This window comes from Leucopleurus acutus, assembly GCF_964270905.1.
Source record: "Leucopleurus acutus genome assembly, chromosome: 2".
Taxonomy (NCBI): domain Eukaryota; kingdom Metazoa; phylum Chordata; class Mammalia; order Artiodactyla; family Delphinidae; genus Leucopleurus; species Leucopleurus acutus.
The window spans coordinates 111527596-111550999 of NC_139143.1; the positions used below are offsets into that span (position 1 = coordinate 111527596).

General features: G+C 34.1%; 1 protein-coding gene across 1 annotated transcript in view; it reads right to left on the reverse strand.

The window, feature by feature from the left end:
• The window catches only part of CCDC18 (coiled-coil domain containing 18), a 119652-nt gene that overhangs the window by 79408 nt on the left and 16840 nt on the right, over positions 1–23404 (reverse strand). Inside the window, exons 8-15 of the mRNA XM_082861385.1 lie at positions 17795–17891; positions 16260–16381; positions 15035–15326; positions 12221–12345; positions 11206–11366; positions 4413–4633; positions 3172–3282; positions 2566–2697 (exon numbers count right to left, since the gene is read on the reverse strand). Of these exons, the coding sequence (XP_082717511.1) occupies positions 2566–2697; positions 3172–3282; positions 4413–4633; positions 11206–11366; positions 12221–12345; positions 15035–15326; positions 16260–16381; positions 17795–17891 (1261 nt within the window). The remainder of the gene's footprint in view (positions 1–2565; positions 2698–3171; positions 3283–4412; positions 4634–11205; positions 11367–12220; positions 12346–15034; positions 15327–16259; positions 16382–17794; positions 17892–23404) is intronic.

Genomic DNA, 23404 nt, shown 5'->3' on the forward strand with positions numbered 1-23404 from the left:
GAGGTTCCATCCCTGGTTGGGGAACTAAGATCCTACATGCCAAGTAGCACGGCCAAAATTTTTTAAAAAAGAGAAAAAAAAAAAGTTCGTTGACAGTGCTGTTCAGGTGAGTTCTATATCCTTGCTGAATTTTTAATCTACTTATTCTATCAATTACAGAAAAGAGTAGTGTTGACATCTCCAACTATAATTTTGTATTAATTTCTTTCTCCTTTCAGACCTCTTCACTTTTGCTTCACGTATTTTGAAATTAGTTTGTTAGGTACATATCACATTTAGGACTGTTATGTTTTCTTGGTGAATTGAGCCTTTTATCACTACACAATTTTCTATTTTATCCCTGGTAATTTTCTTTGTTCTAAAGTCTACTTTGATACTTATATTGCCACTCCAGCTTTCTTTTGATTATTGTTTGCCTGGTACATCTTTTTCCATGCTTTTATACTTGACCTATCTACATCTTTATATTTAACATGGACTTCTTAAAGACAGTATATCTGCATCTTGTTTTTTTAAATTCAATCTCACAATTTCAATTTTTATTTGGTGTGTTTAGAACAGTTACATCTAAATTAATATCTGAGATGCCTGAATTTAAGCACATACCCCTTTATTAGTTTTCTCTTTGTCTCCTCTATTTTTCATTTGTTTCCCCTTTCCAGCCTTCTTTTAACTATATGAATATTTTCAGAATTCTATAATATTTTATTTGTTAGCATATTACTGTATCTGTATAGTTTTTTTAGTGGTTGTTCTAGGGATTATAATATACATACAGTAGTCCCCCCTTATCTGTAGTTTCGCTTTCCACAGTTTCAGTTACCCACACTCAACTGTAATATGAAAATATTAAATTCCACAAATAAACAATTCATAAGTTTTAAATATCATGCCATTCTGAGTAGCATGATTAAACCCTGAGGAAAACTCTTTCCTGCCCAGGATGTGAATCATCCCTTTGCCCAGCATATCCACACTGTATATGCTACCTGCCATTAGTCACTTAGCAGCCATCTCAGTTATCAGATTGACTGTCATGGTACAGCAGTGCTTGTGTACAAGTAACTCTTAATTTACTAAATAATGGCCCCAGAGTACAAGAGTAGTGAGGCTGGCCATTTGAATATTCTCTTACTGTGCCTAACTTATAAATTAAACTTCATCATAGGTATGTATGTATGTATAGAAAAAAACATAGTATTTATTGGGTTTGGTACTATCCACAGTTTCAGGAATCCAGTTGGGATCTTAGAACATATAATCTGTGGATAAAGGGGACCAACTGTTTTTAAATTTTCATAGTTTACTCAGAATTAGATTTTTCCACCTGAAGTGAAATGTACAAACTTTACAAGATTATACCATTCTTATTTTATATTGTAATCATCCAAGGTATTACATCAACATACAATGAAAACCTCACTAGACAATTCTATTCTTTCTTTCAACGGTCATAAATATTACAAAAATCTTAAAAGAATAAATATAGTCCATGGTATGTAACCAAATATTTACTGTTTTTGTTGCTGTTCATCCCTGAGGCTTAAATTTTCCCTCTTATTTCTCTTTTGCCTGAAGAACTTTATCATTTATTTTAGAACAAGTCTGCTCATGACAAGTTCTCTAAATAGCCCTTAATCTAAGAATGTCTTTATATATCCTAAAGAATATTATTGCTGGACATAAAATTCTATGTTGACAATTTTTCTCTTTCAGCACTTAAAAAAAAAACAGTTCTTCGGTCTTCTAACCTTCACAGTTTTTGATTTTCTGATGAGAAATCTGCAGTAAATTTTAATCTTTGTTCCTCTATATACAATGTATTATTTATCTCTGGCTGCTTTCAAGATTTTATCCTCTTTAAGCTTGTTGAATTTGTAAATTTATTTCCTTCACAAATCTGCAAAGTTATCAGTCATAATTCCTTCAAATATTTTTTGTACCAGTCTCATTCTCCTCTTCTCTGGTACTCTGATGACATAAATGCTAGACCTTCTGATATTGTTCAACAGTTCTCTGAGGCTCTGTTCACTTTTTTCCAAATCTTTTTTTCTCTCTATTACTCAGACTGAATAATTTCTATTGCTCTACATTTGAAGTTTATATTTGTGTGTTAGCTACATTCTGCTATTAAACCCATCCAAACTATCTATTTTTTATTTGGTCTTGTGCTTCTGGTCTCACAGTTTCTCCTTCACTTTTGATTTTTGTTTTTTTTTACTCTTCACTTTTAACTCAAGATCAAGAGAGCATCTCCTCTTAACCAATCTTCAAGCAAATAATATCTCTAGTGGAAAAGAGTCTACAGAATCACTCTTAGCTTGATAATGTCAAAAAGTAATGATCAAAACTGAAATGGCAAGAGTACTAAAGGAGAGAGCATTGTAAAATGATCCAGAAGTAATGTGATTCTAATTATAGTATTTGCCACTAACTTTTCTATGTCTTTGTTTCCTCATCTATTAAAATAAAGAAAGCTGAGCTAGTAATGTTTAAGGTTCTTTTCAGCATTCATATTCTAAATATATATTACATTTACTTATAAAAACATAATTAATATCTTACTCTTTCAATCTGCTTTTCCATTTCTTTATGCTGGTCAAGATGAATTTTCTTTGCCTTTTCAAAAGCTAAACAAATTTTCTCATGCTCTGTATTGATATTGGTTTCTAGACTTCTAACCTTTTCATTCTTTTCCTAGAAATACAAAAACACTTTAAAAGAACATAATTAAGAAAGAGTTTTACATAAAAGTACATTAGTAAAGCATAAAATTTATCATATTCTAGGCTTCAAAGAATCATAGTAGTTAATATATCAACTTCAAAAATATTTAAATATTTATAAAAAAGAGAAAGTGTTTTTTAAAAAATTGTATCAAAATGATAAGATTGTTTAAAAATGCTACAAAGCATATCAAAGAACTACTACCATTTCCTTCAATTCTACTAAAATAAAAATGAGGAACTTTAGATAACAACTTGCCATATTAACTTAAAAATATATAACTTAAAAATATAGAAATAAAAATTGAATAATCTGAAGTTTGGTAGAATTTATATTTTCCTATATGGTACATTTTAGAATAATGATAGTAAAACAAACATGCTGTTACAAATTAAGTTCCTTAAAGCCACAGTAAATCTGTATCAAAAAAAAGGTAATTTTTACCATAAGTTCCTGTTCTAGTTCCGCATTTTTTGCAGCAATAGAGGAATAAGCAACAATTTTTTCTTCTAGCTGTTTCTCTAGAGTTAAAAGTTGAGAACATTTCTTTGTCATCTGAAAACACATTGAAATAAATAAAAAATTATTTTTTAAAAATAAGTGACAATTCAGAAGAAAAACAGTGAAGGGAAGACCAGAAATATGACATAGCTTATTCCATCTGTGTAATACGTAAGTATTTATTTCAGATCCCTATGTTCAAATAGGATTGCCCCTGAACCCATTTCATAAAAGTAGCTATTAAAGACTGAAATTAGTACAATAAAATGTTAACAGTAGTAATTTCTTGTGGTAGAACTATCAATGTTTTATTTTCTTCTTTGTCCCTTTTTGTATTTTCAACGAGACTGTGCTAATATTTTAATTTTAAAAAAGTTGTTCATCTCAGTACTTGGCAATTTTCTAAGTAAGCTGATGGCTATAGTTATAGACTGACTAAATCTCCTTTCCATTACTTATTTAAGTTCCTATCCCACAGGTCTTTTCCCTAGTCTTGGCTACAGACTTTAAGATGAAAAATCAGACATTTAAAAAGTACCCTCAGATAGCTGCAGCCTCTGGTTTGAAGGGTGAGTAGAGCATATACACACGTGGACGTGGTCCACAATTACCTAATTCTGTTCTGTCCTCAGTGGAAATGACGATCAGATATTCATAAAACATACTTTATCCCCTTTTCAGAATGTAATCCATAAGATATCTGCATCAGATTCACATGTAATTGTTTAAAAATGCAGATTCCTTTGCATTACTCCATACGTACTAAATCAGAATCACTGGAATAGGACCCAAAACGTGCATGTTTAACAGGCTTTCCAGGTGGTTCTACTGTTTGCTAAAGTTTGAAATCCTCTACTACTACCCCTTTTTTCCAATTACATAATCCAAATTTTTTACTTGTAAATATGTATTTGCCATATTAACTTATACTTGGAAGAAATAATAGAATACAGTACAGTTTGTTTCACCAAATTTAGCCACTACAGTATTTTCCTACTTTTAACATATATTAAAACCCAGAAGTTTCCAAATATAATTTTAAAAGAAGTTATAACTCATGAGGTACCATTAATTTTTTTTTAGTGTATAAATCTGGACTTTAACATACAAGTTTTACAAAAACCCTACAACACTTTTTTCTTCTCTCAAAATCCAGTACATATAAATAGCTAATTCAAGCTTACTTCACTTTCAAGTTTGCTAGAGTTTGAAGCTTTCTCTAGCAGCTCCTCTTGAATCAGCTGAAACTGACTAGTTCTGTGGGCCATGTTAACCTTCAAATCAGAATTCTCAGCTTCTATCTGCATCAACTTATCACGTAATTCTTCTATTCCAGAAGCAAGTCTTTGCCTTTCTCTTTCATATTGCTTGTTCACAGTATGTTGATTTTGATCTTTTATACTTTCTGTTAATAAACATAAAAGGAAAATTGTTCTGTATAAAACTTAAAGAATAAAAACCCATTTCAATGTTGAAAGATTTAATCATAAGTTTAGTTTCTGATCTAAAGAATACTAAAGCGGATGGAGAATAAAACATACATTAAGGAAAATATAATGAAGGAACATGGTAAGCAAGGTACTTCCTATTATTAAATACATAACAAAGTAGGAATAAGGTCTTCTGACTCACTCACTTTTCTTTTTTTCCATAAAGAGCCCGTCTCCATCTTTAAAAATCCCATTGTTTGGATATAAATAATTGTTTGAAAAAGAAAACCCAAAACACACAAACATTGTCCTGTCTCCTTAAACCAAAGTTTATCATAAATTTATTTGGATAACTTGAGATCATTAATAATATTTGCTACTGTATATAGATGTAGGTTCAAAAGTCAAAAACAGAGAATCCTTCTTATTCCAAACGAGCTGATGAGAACTCAGTAATGCTTTTTAAAAACACTGAAGGTTATCAGAGGTAGTTGTTTGAATATACCTTTTCTCCATTATAAATGTACACACCTATGCCCACTCAAAGGTAAACAAGCTTTCAGGAGTGCTTTAAAGTAGATGCATAGGGACTTCCCTGGTGGTGCAGTGGATAAGAATCCAACTGCTAATGCAGGGAACAGAGGTTCAATCCCTGGTCCAGGAAGATCCCATATGCCGTGGAGCAACTAAGCCCATGCGCCACAACTACTGAGCCTGTGCTCTAGAGCCCATGAGCCACAACTACTGAGCCCACATGCTGCAACTACTGAAGCCCATGCTCTGCAACAAGAGAAGCCACTGCAATGAGAAGCCCATGCACCGCAACGAAGACTAGACCCCGCTCAACACAACTAGAGAAAGCTCGCGCACAGCAACGAAGATCCAACAGTCATAAATAAATTAATTTAAAAAAATAAATAAAGTAGATGCATAATGTAGATGACTGCCTGAGAATACACAGATGTGGAAACAAGTACAGATGTACTATGCCTTCAAGGACTGAATAAGTAGCCATTTCCCATCAATTCTCCATATCCCTAATAATTCAATTTCTAAGTAATCTATCAGTGTCTCTGTTTTTCTGTGACGTTAGAGAATATATGATATATACTATCACCACCTCTAATAACTAGAATTCCCTCTGCTGATCCCATCATTCTCTTCTGTATTCCCTCTAATTACTTAGATATCTAATTTTCTCTGCTGTCATTTCTGCTACTGGCAGCCCATTGTACTTGAAGATAGAGCATGATAAGTTAAAGATGCATATGTTAACCACTAGGGCAACCACTAAAAAAAAAGAGATATAATTAATTACTCAATTAAGGACATTAAAAAAATGGAATACTATAATTCATTCAAAAGAAGGCAAGAAAGATGAACAAAGGGCAATAGAATAGAAAGCAAACAAATACCAAGATGGTAGATTTAAACCCCAAAAGATCGATAATTACATTAAATGTAAGTAACCTAAACATTCCAGTAAAAGAGTAAAAATCTCTGGTTATTAAAGCAAGAACCAATTATATGCTTTCTATTAGAAATTCACTTATATATAAAGATACAGGTTTAAAAGGATGGAAAAAGTTTTACCAGGCAAACACTAATCAACAAAAAGCTGCAGTGATTAACTATCAGATTATGACAGTTGAAAGGAAAAAATAGCATTGTCTAGTGAGGTTTTCAGTGTATGCTGGTATAATACACTGGACAATTACAATATAAAATATGGATGGTAAAGAGACCTATAACCTTGTAAAGTTTCTACATTTCACTTCAAGTGGAAAAAATCTTAATTCTGAGTAAACTATAAACTATCAGAAAGAAATTTACTCCATCAGTCTGGAAGGACATTGTTGTTGAGCTATCAAGAAAAACTACCCTGCCTTCCAGTTCTTTGACAAAACCTCAGATGTGTGGCCTTCTGGCCAAGCGCCTGCGATTTCATATTGTTGGAGCACTCACTGTCTCCCTAGGAGTTGCAACTTTCTGTAAGTTTGCTGTGGCTGAACCAAGAAAGAAGGCATATGCAGATTTCTATAGAAATTATGATTCCATAAAATATTTTGAAGAGATGTGAGGAAGGTTGGTATCTTTCAGAGTGCAAAGTGATTTGGGGATATAAAGAATTTCTTTGGGTTGAGTTCTATGGAAGTTTGTCACCTACCTGTGTTCCTGAACTATGAAACTATGAACTATGAATATCTGGGCTAAGGAATAGTTTCTCTTGATAAATAAACAATTAACCAATTAAAAAAAAAGAGAAATTTAGAGAACAACCCCATTTACAATTGAGTCAAAAAGAATAAAATACTTAGGAATAAATATAACCAAGTAGGTAAAAGATCTGTATACTGAAAACTACAAGATGTTGATGAAAGAAACTGAAGACACAAATAAATGGAAAGACATCTCATCCTCCTGGATTAGAAGAATTAACATTGTAAAACTGTCCATACTAACCCAAAGTGACCTACTGATTCAATTCAACCACTATCAAAATTCCAATGGCATTTTTCACAGAAATTAACAAACAATCCTAAATATTTATATGGAACCACAAACGAGAAAGAAGAACAAAACTGGAGGCATTACACTTCCTGGTTTCAAGCTATATTACAAAGTTATAGTAATCAGAAAAAGTATGGTACTGGCATAAAAACAGACACATAGATCAATGGAACAAAATAGAAAGACTATAAATAAATATATGTATATATGGTCAATTAATTTACAACAAAGGAGTGAAGAGTATTCCATGGGGAAAGGATAGTCCCTTCAATAAATGGTGTCGGGAAAACTGGACAGCAACATACAAAAAAAATGAAACTGGACCATTATCTTACACCATACACAAAAATTAACTTAAAATGGATTAAAGACATGAACATAACACCTAAAGCCATAAAACTACTAGAAAAAAAAAACAAAAACAGACTGTAAGCTATTAGACATCAGTCTCAGCAATGATTTTTTTTTTTTGGATTTTACACCAAAAGCAAAAACAAATGTGTGGGACTACATCAAACTAAAAATCTCCTGTATAGCACAAGAAACCATCAATAAAATGAAAAGTCAACCTATGGAATGGGAAAAAATATTTCTAAATCATGTATCTGATAAGAGGTTAATATTCAAAATATATTTAAAAATTCATATAACTCAACAGCAAAAAGAAAAAAAAAAAAAGGGAAAAGGATCTGAATAGACATGTTTCCAGACAAGACACCAATGGCCAACAAGGTACATGAAAAGGTGCTTAACAACACGAATCATGGAAATCTAATCAAAACCACAATGAGATATCACCTCACACATGTTAGAAATGCTATTATCAAAAAGACAAGAAATAACAAGGGTTGACAAGAATGTGGAAAAAACGGAACCCTGGTGCCCTGCTAGCAGGAATGTAAACTGGTACAGCTACTGTGGAAAACAGTATTAGGGTTTCTCAAAAATTAAAAACAGAACTACCATATGACCCAGCAATTCCACTTCTGGATATTTTTCTGAAGAAAACAAAATATTAATTAGAAAAGATATCTGCACTCCCATGTTCATTGCAGCATTATTTACAATAGCCAAAATATGGTAGCAACCTAAGTGCCCATCAATTGATAAATGGATAAAGAAGATGAATATGTAAACTGTATTTATACAATAGAATATTAGTCAGCCATGAAACAGAATGAAATCCTGCCATTTGAAACAACATTGATTGATCTAGATGGTATTATGCTAAGTGAAATAAGCTAGACAAAGACAAATACTGTATGATTTCATTTATATATGGAATCTAAAAAACAAAACAAATGAAGAAACGTAACAAAACAGAAACAGACATAGATACAGAGAACAAACTGGTGGTTGCAGTTGGGGAAGGGGAAGGAGGAGGAGATAAATAAAATAGGTGAGAGAGATTAAGAGGCACAAACTTTCAGTTACAAAATAAATGACTCATGGGGATGAAAGGTACAGTATGGGGAATACAGTCAATAATATTGTAATAACATTGTATGGTGACAGATGGTAACTAGACTTATTGTGGTGATTTTGTAATGTCGAATCTTTATGTTGTGCACCTGGAACTAACAGTGTTGTAGGTCAATTATACTTTAATGATAAAGAAAGAAAGAAAAAGAAAGGAAGAAAGGGAAATATTCAAATTTTTAAAAGCAACAAAGAAACAAATAAACAAAACCTAAAGAGTCTTAAAAAGACTACCTAATAACCTAGATAATCATATATAAGGTATTCAAGTGATTTGCTATTAGTACAAATACTGCAAGTTTTCTTCTACACGGTGGTTTCTTCATGTTAATTATTGGCTAAGAACTAAGTATATTAAAAGTAAAAGTGGATCCATAATGTACAACATGATGATAATAAGTTACACTGTTGTATAGTATATTTGAAATTTAAGAGAGTAGATCTTAAAACTTTTTTCCTTTTTTTTTGGTATGTAAATGAGATGACAATGTTACCAAATTTACTGTGGAAATCATAACATATGTAAGTCAACTCATTACACTATACACAAACTTACATAATGCTGCATGTCAACTATATCTCAAAAGAAGTGCAAAAAAAATTTCACCCAATAATTACAGAATACAGAATTTTTTCAAGTGAATCTGGAATATTCACCAAAATAGACCATATGCTGGCCAATAAACTGAGTCTCAAAATATTTAAAAAATTGAAATCGGGTACATTCATGAATTCATTTGTTTAATGAAACCAACCTAATGTCTACCACTAATAACACAGAGGTATCTGGAAAATGACTAAATATTTGGAAATAAACACACACAAGAGATATTATATTTTGAACTGAATAAAATAAAAGCATAACATATAAAATTAATGGGATTCAGCTAAAGCATTGACTAAAGGGAATTTTGTACCTTTAAATACTTACATTTGAAAAGAAGAAAGATTTAAAGTCCATAATCTAAGCTTTCACTTTAAGAAAAATTTAAAAAGAAGAGAAAATTAAACCCAAAGTAACTGGGAAGGAGTATATGGATCCTGAGGGAAATGTTATACAGTAGTCCTCCCTTATCCTAGTTTTTGCATTCCATGGTTTCAGTTACCTGCTGTCAACTGAGGCTCGAAAATAATAAATGGAAAATTCCAGAAATAATTCATAAGTTATAAACTGTGTGCCGTTCTGAGTAGTGTGATGAAGTCTCACACTGTCCCTTGCCGTCCAGCTCCGCCCTGCCTAGGATGTGAATAATAATCCCTTTGTCCATGTATCCCACCCGTTAGTCACTTAGTGGCCAACTAGGTTATCAAATCAACTGTTGCAGTACCGCAGTGCATGTGTTCAAGTAATCCTTATTTTACTTAATAATGGTCCCAAAGTGCAAGAGTAGTGATGCTAGCAATTCAAATATAAAAGAAGCCGTAACATGCTCCCTTTAAGCGAAAAGGTGAAAGTACTAAACTTAATAAGAAAAAAAGTTGTATGCTGAGGTTGCTAAGATCTACAGTAAGACTCTTCAATCCAGGAAATTGTAAAGAAAAAAGAAATTTGTGCTAGTTTTGTTATCACATGTCAAACTGCAAAAGTTATAGCCACAATGTGTGAAGATAGAAAAGGTATTAAATTTGTACAATAAGATATTTTGAGGGAGAGAGAGGCCACATTCACATAACTTTTATTATAGTATACTGTTATAATTGTTCTATTTTATTATTATTGTTGTTAATCTCTTACTGTGCCTAAGTTACAAATTAAACTTCATCACAGGCATGTATGTATAGGAAAAAACATAGTAGTACATAGGGTTTCATACTATCTGCAGCTTCAGGCATCCACCGGGGGTCCTGGAATGTATCCTGGGAGGATAGGCAGGGACTACTGTATGTCTTGATTGTGGTGATGGTAACAAGGGTATAACCATATGAAAAAAACAAACATCTGGACTTCCCTGGTGGTTCAGTGGTTAAGAATCCGCCTGGCAATGCAGGGGACACGGGTTCGAACCCTGGTCCGGGAAGATCCCACATGCCATGGAGCAACTAAGCCCGTGCGCCACAACTACTGAGCCTGCACTCTAGAGCCCGTGAGCCACAACTACTGAGCCTGCATGCCACAACTACTGAAGCCCATGAGCCTAGAGCCCATGCTCTGCAACAAGATAAGCCACCACAATGAGAAGACCATGCACCACAACGAAGAGTAGTCCCCACTCACCGCAGCTAGAGAAAGCCCGTGTGCAGTAACAAAGACCCAAGGCAGCCAAAAATAAATAAATAAATTTATTTTTAAAAAAAATCTGACAAAAAGCATTGAACTTTTATTTTAAATGGATGCATCCTACTGTAAGTAAATTTTACTTCAAAAATATATTTTTAAAGAATGATGCAAAGTTCAAGAATTTTGAAATAATTTTTACTGTCTTAACACATATGTAGTAATAACAGATTATCAAGTATGTTTGATAATAGTAACCAGTTGATAATCTGTTTCTTTAAAAAACTATCATAAAGAACTCTGATTACAATTTATAATAAGAATTGAATATAATATACTTACCTACTTGATTACCTCCTAGTTTTACAGGTTCTGTTTCTAAACTATTTAATTTGCCACTTTCTTGGTTGTCATTAGAAGCAATAAGATTGTGAGATAATTGATTAGCAGTCAGGTTTGCCTGAAGCTTTTGAATTTCTGCCTCTTTCATTGCAAGCTTAATCCTGGCACAAAAGAAAATAAACCAAAAATTATTAGAAAGATTCTATAAAAATACCACAAACCATTTTCCCCTTTCAAATTAAAATAATTTTAATTAAAAAAAATTTTAAACTCTGATATTAGTCAACTATTGGCCAAGATACAGAAAGTCTTATATACAACTGATTACACTGTAAACTGGTTCAGCTACTTTAGAAACTTGATAGTATACAACCTATGACCCAACAATTTTACTTTTAGAAATATCTGCTAGAGAAATTCTCGCATATTGTACAGGAAACGTGTAAGTATGGACTTTGCAGCATTATTTGTAATAGCGGAAAACTAGAAATAAGGCAACTATTGATAAAGGAACAGATAAATTGTGATGTAGTTGTAGGAGAGACTCTTATACAGCTATTAAAACTAAACTAACCACACTAGTCCATCCATTGATCAACCATTCTACCTACCTACCTCGACACGATGAATTTTAAAAATGATGCTGAGTGAAAAAGCAAAATTACAAAACATATAAAAACAGTATATTTATATGTGTGAGTATAAACAAACACAAATGAATTGAAGAATAGATATCCATCTCATGATGGTAGATACTTAGGAGGAGAATGGGACTAGTGTTAAGGATCAAAGGGCATTATCTATCCTGTAATGTTTTATTTTTTATTTAAAGAAACAGATTTAAAAAAATATCAAAAAATGTTAAGAATCAGCTCTTAGTTGTGGAAATATGGATATTTGTTATAATATTCTCTAGACTTTTCTGTATATTTCTCAAATTCTCAACTAAAGATCTTAATTACCAATTTTCAAAACACATTGTATGTGCTAAAACTTCAGCATCTGAAAACCGTACCTCAATTCCGAAATCACCATTTTATTTGTCTCACAGCAGCCAATGTAACTGTCTTCCTTGTTTGACAAAATACTCATCTGGTGCTTAGACAGAGATGATTTAAAACCAAATATTTCTCTTTTTAACTGCAAGTTTAAAAACAAACATATATAAACTTACAATATCTATGATACAATTTATTTATTTATTTATTTATGGCTGCGTTGGGTCTTCATTGCTGCACGCGGGCTTTCTCTAGTTGTATTGAGCAGGGGCTACTCTTTGTTGAGGTGAGGGGGCTTCTCATTTGTGGTGGCTTCCCTTGTTGCGGAGCATGGGCTCTAGGCATATGGGCTTCAGTAGTTGTGGTGTGCGGGCTCAGCAGTTGTGGCTCGCAGGCTCTAGAGCCCAGGCTCAGTAGTTGTGGCGCACAGGCTTAGTTGCTCCACGGCATGTGGGATCTTCCCGGGCCAGGGATCAAACCTGTGTCCCCTGCACTGGCAGGCAGATTCTTAACCTCTGTGTCACCAGGGAAGTCTGATACAATTATTTTTTATGTAAGTTTGAAAAATTGTGTGAATTTAATAGAAACAATCTAACAGCCATCAACAGAATGTATAAATTCATTATGAAATATTAACATAATGGGAAAACTACAATAGTTAAAATAAATCTGCATTATATAAATCATTATGGAGACATCACATGACACTGAGTGAAAAACAACAGAGGCACATATTGTACTTTCAAAAATGCACTGAACTATATATAATTTTTTTTTCCGGATACATCTGTATGTGGCAATATTTAAAATATGGGCAAGAAGGATACATATGAATTTCAAAATAGTGGCTACCTCTGAGGAGAGAGGGAGAGAATGGGGATCTAATGAAGTACATACTGAGGCTTTATTTCCCTATAAATTTTTATTCTAAAAATGTCTGAAGTAGATATCACAATATGTTTCCCAGATTTAGCAAATGTGCTATATTGGTCTCTTTATGTATTCTGTATGTTCTGAATAATAATTTTAAAAATTAGTTGTGAAAAGGGGCAAGGTAAGCACTTAATGACTACTACCTTCAAACTATAACAAAATCACACTTTTTAGAAATAGACAAATTCACATTTCTAAACCATGTTATATGGGATCAAGCATATATTATCACACCACTTTCAGAATCACATATCAAGTAATTCTTGATACTGAGTCAAAGGAAGTATCAATTTAAAATGAATGCTACCTGCATTTGATTACTATCAAATTTCAAAAGCAAACAGTACATTAGAAATCTAAGCAAACAGGGACTTCCCTGGTGGTCCAGTGGTTAAGACTCCACATTTCCACTGTAGCGGGCACGGGTTTGATCCCTGGCCTGGGAACAAAGATCCCACGTGCCATGTGGCCAAAAAAAAAAAAAAAAATTAAAAAAAACAATCTAAGCAAATAATCAGCATCCCAGGAAAGTAGATATTGCAGGGGGATGGGAACCAAGAATGGTATGTTCTGCTGTTAACTCTGCCACTAGCTAGCTGGACAAATTATTTACTTCCTTGGGTACACTTCTTCACCAATTCAATAAAATGATAATACTGAATTAGATGATTACTAAGGTCCCTTTCAGCTTCATAATTCCATGACAGTTTAAAATTGGTAAAAGTCTACCAGCCCATCCATATGTGAAACCAATCATGACACATTTATCTTATCTTTATCTTATCTCCTGATTTCACCTTTACTTTGCACCTATGAATAACAAATTTCTGACACAAGTATACTTACTTTCTTCCTAATCTCACTTATAAATATGGTCATATATATAACTCATAGAGAAAAGGTGGCCAGATGCTACCATAAAAACAATTTAATATTCTGTACCATTCTAAGAGTATATGAAAAATTGCTCAACATGGTCAACAGGGAAATGGAAATTAAAACCACAATGTGATACCAGGTAATACTCATTAAGATGGCTACAATCAAAAAGACAGACAATAACAATTGTTGGCTAAGATGTAGAGAAACAGAAATCCTCACATTTTGCTGGTGAGAATGTAAAATGGTACAGCCACTTTGCAAAAGTTTGGCATAAATTTACCACATGACTCAGCAATTCTACTTCTAGGTATCTACTCAAGAGAAATGTGTGGACAGAGACTTGTAAGCAAATATTCATAACAGCATCATTCATAATAGTTCAAAAGTGGAAACAACCGAAATATACATCTACTGGTGAATGAATAAATAAAATGTGGCATATCCATACAAAGGAATAATATTAAACAATAGAAAGAAATGAAATACTGATATATATCACAATGAAAGATCCTCAAAAACATTAAGAAAACGTAAGACCACATATTGTACAATTCATTTATATGAAATGTCCAGAAAAGACAAATCTCCATAGGCAGAAAGTAGATTAGTGATTCCCTAGGAGTGGGGATGGGTACAGGGACTGATTATAAATGGGCACAAGGGACCTTTGGGGGATAGAAGTGTTTGAAAACTGGATTGTGGTGATTGTTCCAGAATCTGTAAATTTACTAAAAATCATTGAACAGTACACTTAAAATGGGTGAACGCTGTGGTATATAAATGTTCCTTTAAAACTGTTGTTTTAAAAAATTCTGTGCCATTCTTATACATGGCATCTGAGAGACTGAGAAAGGATGGAATAGTAGAAAGGTAAGTTCAGAAAAAAGGATTAGATAGAAAAGAACTGATGACTGAAAGCAGACGTGAGGAAAAAAATAGAAGGTAATAAAGCAACTACGAAATTATGATCTCTTATAAAGTACTTGGGTAAAATTTTCCTTGTCACACATACTTACTGGCAACTGGGACATAATTTTTTCCAAACTTCTCAGTTCCACCCTTGAACTTTCTATTTCTTGCTGACACAAATCCAGTCTCTCATTCTGTGTTGCAATACGAACTTTTAATTCTCGGTTTTCATTCATCAGAGAAAATTTTTCTCTAAGTATTTCGTCTTTATCCTCTAACTCACTCTCTAGCTTAAGAATACTTTGTCTAGATTCAGTTAGTTGTGCCATGACTTCTGAATTTTTCACTGCCATGATCCTTAATTTTTCTTTTCCATTATTATTTTCTTCTTTTAACTGCCTATGAAGAAAAAAGCATAAAAATGAAAATAAAACATACATTTACTTTCAATAATCATATTTAGTTAATCTCGCTTTTTAAATATTTTAAAGCTTAATTCTGAAATTATAATACTTGCTCACATTTACTGAGTGCCTACCTTCTGCATGCTAGGCACTCACAACTTTAAGTGGCTAGCACTATTGTTACTCCCTGCTTACGGATGGAGGAAAACAAGGCAACGAAAGGTTATGAAACTTGCCCAGTGTCTCACAGTAAGTAGTTGAGCAGAATAATCCCATTACCTTGGAGGTATTTCTGCTCCCTTTTAAAAAGTGTATGACAGGAGAGTTAGCTCCAAAATCCTGACACAATGTTTTGCAGCATCAAGAAAGTTTTAGATAGTATAAGGAAAAAAATCACAAACTATTTATTAGCCACAACTCTAAAAGATAAAATCTAATTAACCATTAACAGATTACTATGCAGCGTTTTTAAACCTATATGTGTATACCTATAAAAACATGTCAAACATTAGAACAATCTACTGTTTAGAACTGTTATTGTATTTCATCAGTTCCCTTTATCACATTTTTAACATCTCTGAAATGAGGTTACACTAGGTGATGCTTCATGATTTGAAGAATACATATTTTACTAGCTAATGTGGTCACACTACAAGGACACTACATCTGTGTTAATTTTTTCTAAATATATTCAAAGCAAATATGTTGATCACATTACTCTATATTTACAAGTATACTAACATCAACACATGTTTTATTCATTTAAAATCCTAAATTTACAAGTAGAAAACAATTTCAGTCATGGACGCCTATCTTTCTACATTATTTAAGCCCATAATTACAGAATTCAAAGTATTCTATTTTTAAATGTTTCAGTTTTTTCTCTATTTCCACACAAAAATCCTTTTTTTACAATAGGATACTGTACCTTAATTTCTCCTTCAGAATTTCAAGTTCACTTTTATATAGACCACACTCTTCCTGTAGCCTTTTATTTTCTTTTTCACAGTTAATCAGATTTTTCTCTAATATTGCTTCTTCAGCTTGAACCTAAAACAATAATTTGTTTTCAGTGGATGCACTAATGTGGTCATAAGTTTTAGGTATTTCAAATTAAAATGTAGTGATTTCGGAAATAAGCAGGAGAGTGGAGTAAGTACTCCACAAGTTTAAGTCCCCAGCCTTGTAGTGAAAGGAGCAAAATGAACTTCCAGCAACAAAGAACAGGGAGGGGGGAATGCTACCACCTGTCCAGAAATGGTTAAGAGCCTACAAGAAAGGAACAACAGCATGATTACCTGAAAGCAGAATTGTTCTGCTCTATGTAGACAAGGCAAGCAACTCATGTAGAGATGCTGCATCAAGTTACTAAAGGCTAACTTTAGTGTAAATGTTCCAGAGAAGTAATTTTTGAAATTTTAGCCACAGAATACTCCCAAGGAAATCACAGCCCCAAATTTAAAACAGATAAAAGTCAAGCATCCAGGTTTGAGCAGTGGAAATGGAGGACTGGACAGATCTGCCCCACTTCCTTTGTTATATCTATCTAACTATAGGGCTCTGCTGAGCAGTTTGAAATTTATAATCCTAAGTTAGGAGTATGAAAAAAATCATCTCTTACATTTTCCTCTCTTTCCTCTATAAAGTCCTCCCTCTCTAGGAGAATATTCTCCCTACTAAGTATTCTACCTCCCAGTCCAGATTACCTTATTAAAAATCCCTTCTACAATATTTCTTTCCCACGGGGACCTTTACCAAGGCTTTCAAAACAGTGATCTTATTAATTCACACTTAAGACGTCAGTATCTAATGGGATCTTAAATTTTTCTTATTTTTAGTATTTCTTCTATCCTTCTACCTTTCTTTGAACAGAATTTGTAAATATTAAGGATATAAAGAATTTATATTAATTAAGGATATAAAGAATTTATCTTAAGGTCCAACATGTGGCCTCCCTCCAAACAGGTTTATTATCATGTGGTATTACTTGAAGATATTCAATGAATGTAATTAAGCCACTATATTACTATGTAGAACCTATTCAAGGAACCTTCCCTCTGAAAGGCAGAAGTGAGTCTCTCTCAGGGTGTTATGTCTAAGGAGACCAATTAAAGGCTACATAATCTACTCTGCCTTCATTTTCACTGAGGTGATAGGAACAAATTTCCTGCTTTTACTTCTATAGCTCTAAACTGCTCACTCACCCCATCTTTCTCTACATTTTGTCCCTTGTCTCCACTCTTTTCCTTCTCTGGATAAGAAAGTTTCTGCTCATTATAAGAAGATGGTAAATATTATACTTAACTAATAATTATAAATTCTTTATTTCAATGATTTTATTATGAATGAGATCATAAAAATTACTCCCCACTTTAACCATATATAAAGATATTCTATTTATGTCTATATTTTCAGAATGTGGATGGTAATACAAAACACTGAATTTGCAAAACTGCCTCTTACCTTTTCCAGTTTTTCAGCCATCTTTTCTTCATAATGTTGGAAAGCTTTACTTAGCTCTTCAGCATTATATAGTGCTTCATTCCTTTGTTGTTCAGCTCTAGAATTTAACGAGATAATTAATAAAAGAATGCTCTGTACTTGTGTATGTAAGTTCCAAAATAACCTATATTTAATTATAAGGAATAACTAGAGAGAAGCAGATTTTTCGGTGTTAAAAAAGAGTATAAGCCTTAAAATGGCAAAATGAAAAATGAAGACTAGACTACAATAATTTCCTATGATATCTATATGAAAAATAATATAGAACATAAAATACTTATAAACCTTGAAACATACAGACATTCTTATGTGTTGGCAATTTTTTCTCTGTCTGGAAAAGACAGATTAGGGAAGTTGCCTGAGGCTATATGATAAATTTTCAAAGATCAGGTATTACAGAATCAATCCACTGTCTAGTATACTAAAAATACTCAGTAGGGCTTCCCTAGTGGCGCAGTGGTTGAGAGTCTGCCTGCCGATGCAGGGGACACGGGTTCGTGCCCCGGTCCGGAAAGATCCCACATGCCGCGGAGTGGCTGGGCCCGTGAGCCATGGCCGCTGAGCCTGTGCGTCCGGAGCCTGCTCCGCAATGGGAGAGGCCACAACATTGAGAGGCCCACATACTGCAAATTAAAAAAAAAAAAAAAAGTACTCAGTAGATCCTGTGATCTTTGAAAAGGCCAAGTAAATTTTCAAAAAAGATATAAAATCTGAACAACAAAATCCAACCACTACCAAGCAAGCCCAACCATTCTGTCTCACCTCTTAGTTCATCCTGACCTTTCTTCATACCTCTCACAGTGAATTGAGACTGGAACTTGGTCAATTTCATATCCACATCTAAAAATTTTTCTATATTTAAACTTATTTTCATCACATTATTTTGAAGTTAGTGACTCTTCTCTTATCCAAGGTGAATTCCTTTATCTATACTCTGGATCTTAGTTCTTCCCTTTCAGGACTCTTCTGTATTTTCAGTCTCTTCTCTATTGGCTTACAAATTCAAGTGAAAGTATCTCTTATTTCCTGAATATATGGGGTTCTTAAATTTGGACAGCAACTGTGGATATCAGAGATGTTTGTCTGGTTCCAAGTTTCAAATAAAAAAGAGTTTAAACAATAAGGGATTTATTTGAAAATCTACGAGAATATATTCCATTCCTTAGTTGGCATAGCTGGAATTCAGAGAGCAAAGGATACCTGTTCTTTTCACTTTTTATTTTTTAAATGGTCCATACTTTTGACCAGATTTAATAGCTTTATTTATTTATTTTTATTTTTTGGCTGTGTTGGGTCTTTGTTGCTGTGTGCAGGCTTTCTCTAGATGCAGCGAGCGGGGGTTATTCCTCGTTGCAGTGCGCGGGCTTCTCATTGCGGTGGCTTCTCTTGTTGCGGAGCATGGGCTCTAGGCGCACAGTAGTTGTGGCACGTGGGCTCAGTAGTTGTGGCTTGCAGGCTCTAGAGTGCAGGCTCAGTAGTTGTGGCTCATGGGCTTAGTTGCTCCACAGCATGTGGGATCTTCCCAGACCAGGGCTCAAACCCGTGTCCCCTGCATTGGCAGGCGGATCCTTAACCACTGTGCCACCAGGGAAGTCCTACCACCAATATTTATAAAAAGGTCATAATATTTTCAGCCACACAGAAAAGAATGGATAAATATATACATGTACTCCCAACCCAACTTTTGTGAATCTTAACTCTTTGCTATTTTTGTTTCATGTAGTCTTTTTATTTTAAGCAAACAAAACATTATAGACATTACAGAGTTGAGGTCCCTGTTCACCTCCAAATCCTATTCCCCTGACTTCTTCCACAGAGGTAACCCTAGTGTGACTTTGTTTTATTATGATCATACATTTTGTACATTCACATATTGACCAAAATATCCACAAACAATACATCATAGTTCATCCACTGTAAGAGGCACATTGTTTTCACATTTTTAACATCTCTAAAATTATCATGTATTTTACGATTGATGGTATACCATAGTTTCATGATATTTTTTCTTAGTGATTACTAAAATAATGGTACACCTTAAAATCTGTGGAATCTTACATTCAATGAAATATCGTAATCTTCTGTCACGGTATTCAATTCATTGGGCCCTAGAGCCACAGTGTTTGGGTTCAAATTCTACCTCTACCACTTTCTAAATGGGTGACCTTAACTTCTCTCTAATTCAGTTTCTTCATCTATAAAATGAGGATATTATCAAACTCTTATGATTGTGTGAGGAATAAATAAGTTATATACCTAAAGCACTTAGAAAAGTGTTCACACATAATAAATGCTCAGTGAGTTACTACAATACCATCAAATTTAAAACTTTTGCCAATCTAATAGTATGACATGTTTGTAGCTTTACAACCTCACTGTAGTTTTAATTTACATTTTTGATGACAGTGAGGTTAAGCAACTTTCATGTTTCATTGGATATTTGAGTTTCCTGTCCTTTACCTCTACAGATTCTTTGTCTTTTATTATTGGATATCTCCCCCCAACCCTGCCTTTTCTTATTGATTTGTGAGAGTTCTTTACAAATTCCGGATATTAATCTTTGTGAATTATATTACTTGCAAATATTTCTCCAACATTAGTCTTGTCTTTTTCACTTTTTATTTGATGAGTTTTATAAACAAAAGGGTTTTTATTTTAATGGACTTAAAATTTAGCAATCTTTTCCTGTAATATTCATGCTTTTTTGCTCTCATTTTAAAACATTCTTCCCTACCACGAGACAACACATAAACTATTCTCATATAAAACATTCTTCCCGGGGCTTCCCTGGTGGCACAGTGGTTGAGAGTCCGCCTGCCGATGCAGGGGACGCGGGTTCGTGCCCCTGTCCGGGAGGATCCCACATGCCGCGGAGCGGCTGGGCCCGTGAGCCATGGCCGCTGAGCCTGCGCAGCCGGAGCCTGTGCTCCGCAACGGGAGAGACCACAACAGTGAGAGGCCCGCATACCGCAAAAAACAAAAAACAAAAAACAAAAAACATTCTTCCCTACCATGAGACAACACAGAAACTATTCTCATGTATTTTCTCTAAAAGTTTTACTTTTCACAATTGGGCCTTTAATCCATCTAGAATTTTTTTTTTAATGCAGGTATAGTATGAGGCAGGAATCTAATTTAATTTTTTAATCAATAATTAATTCTCCCAGAATTATTTTTTGAAGTTTTTTTTTAAATATTTATTTATTTATTTAGGCTGCACCGGGTCTTAGTTGCAGCATGTGGGATCTTCGTAGCTGCATGTGGGATCTTTCAGTTGCAGCATGCAGACTTCTTAGTTGCAGCATGCACTCTTAGTTGTGGCATGGAAACTCCTTAGTTGTAGCATGCATGCAGGATCTAGTTCCCCGACCAGGGATCGAACCTGGGCCCCCTGCATTGGGAGAGCAGAGTCTTACCCACTGGAACCCCAGGGAAGTCCTCCTGAAGTATTTGTTTTTAAAATTAAGTCAGTACACCCTTAATGTGGATTCACCACTTTTTGATATTTTGCCACCATTGCTTTATGTCTCTCACTTGAGAGATTTTTTTGCACTGAACTATATATCCTAGAGTAACTAGTAATATAACCACAAGTTAGTAATATAACCACAAGTAACTATCAAATTTAAGAAATCTAAAATTGATACAATATTACTAATACACAATTCATATATAAATTTTATTAATTATTCCAATAATTTCTTTATGGAATTTTCCTTCTTCTGATCCAGGGTCACTTACTGCTTTTAGTTATCATGTCTCTTTAGTCTCCTTAATCTGGAACATCTTCTCAGCTTTTCTCAGTCTTTCATGACAGTGACATTTTTGAAGAATAAACAGTTGTTTTACAGAAGACCAACCTGAGCTTGTCTGATGTTTCCTCATGATTAGTTTCAGGCTATTCATTCTCAAGAGGCATACCACATAAATGGTGTTGTACCCTTCTCACTATATCACATATGAAACACATGATGTCAGTTTGTCCAGCACCTTAATTATTGATTCTTCCATCCTTTGCCCTGATTTGTAATGCCACCTGTTACATTATGAAGATTCCACTGTATGCATGTTTGCTTAAGAGTCTCTGTTCTGTACCACTGATTTTTTTGTTTATTCCTATACCAATATCACATTGACTTAATTAGTATAACTTTAGAAGTCTTGTTATCTATAGACATGTTCTCTACCTTGGTCTACAGCTTCAAAAGTGCCTTGTTTGTTCTTGGACATTGGTTCTTCCACATGATTTTTAGGGTCAGTTCATTAAGTTCTACCAAAAATTTTGTTGGGATATCGATTGGAATTGTACTGAATGCATAAACTATTTTGGGAAAAACTGACACCTTTACGTTAGGTTCCCTTCCAGAAAAATGGTATACATCTCATTAGTTACATCTTCTCTTAAGGCTTTCAAAGAAGCTTTATTATTTTCTCCATTGTATTAAGTATGTCTTTTTAGTCTGATATTTTGACATCTGGGGCATTACTGACCCTAGGAAGACTGGCCCTTCCAGGGCTAGCCAATTCTCAGAGATTATATAAACTTTGCACATGGGAGTGTACCTTTCATACACAAACTAAGCAATCCAGAGCCCACTCCCCATTCCTCTCTCTGGCTCTTACACACCGGGCTAATATTCTCCTGTCCTAATCACCCCAGGACCAGGTACTAGACCACTCAGGACAGTCTTACACTTCTGCCCATTGAGATTATTCATACTAGCCAATCCGAAGGCTGAACACCCTACCTCAACCATTTCTTCCCACAGAAACCATAGTAAAACCTCCTGTTCATATTTTCTTCCCAACTCCCTCTGCCGTCTGAACAACCCTGATACTTCCCTGTGTGGTCCCTCTACATGACATGTCATGTCTCCTATTTCTAGTAATCTGTGAGTATAAAACCTTCTTCATTTATGACATCCATTTCCATGCCTATCTTGCCATACCTGATTAAAACAAATCCTGAGTACATTTTTAAACCTCCATTAAGATTGTACCTATCTTCTGTAGATTTTTTCAGATTTAACTTATAGTTATTTTATTTTAATTTTTTATTGAGTGAAGTGCTCACATCTTAAGTGAATGAATTTGTACATATGTATGTACCCACATAACTACTATCCAGATCAAATATAGAACATTTCCAGCACTCAAAACGCTCCCTTGTGCACCCTCCCAGTCAATACTCTTCACCTAAAAAGGTAAACACTATTTGGACTTTTAACACCATATATTAATTTTGCTTATTCTTGATTTCTTAAGGAAATACACAGTATTCTTTTGCATCTGGCTTCCTTTGCTTAACATCTGTAGTATCTGTCCCTGTTGTTAAAGAACTATAGTTGCAATAAAGACACAGACTTACTAGAGAATGGACTTGAGGCTATGGGGAGGGGGAAGGGTAAACGGTGACAAAGCGATAAAGAGGCATGGACATATATACACTACCAAACGTAAGGTAGATAGCTAGTGGGAAGCAGCCGCATAGCACAGGGAGATCAGCTTGGTGCTTTGTGACCGCCTGGAGGGGTGGGATGGGGAGGGTGGGAGGGAGCGAGACGCAGGCAG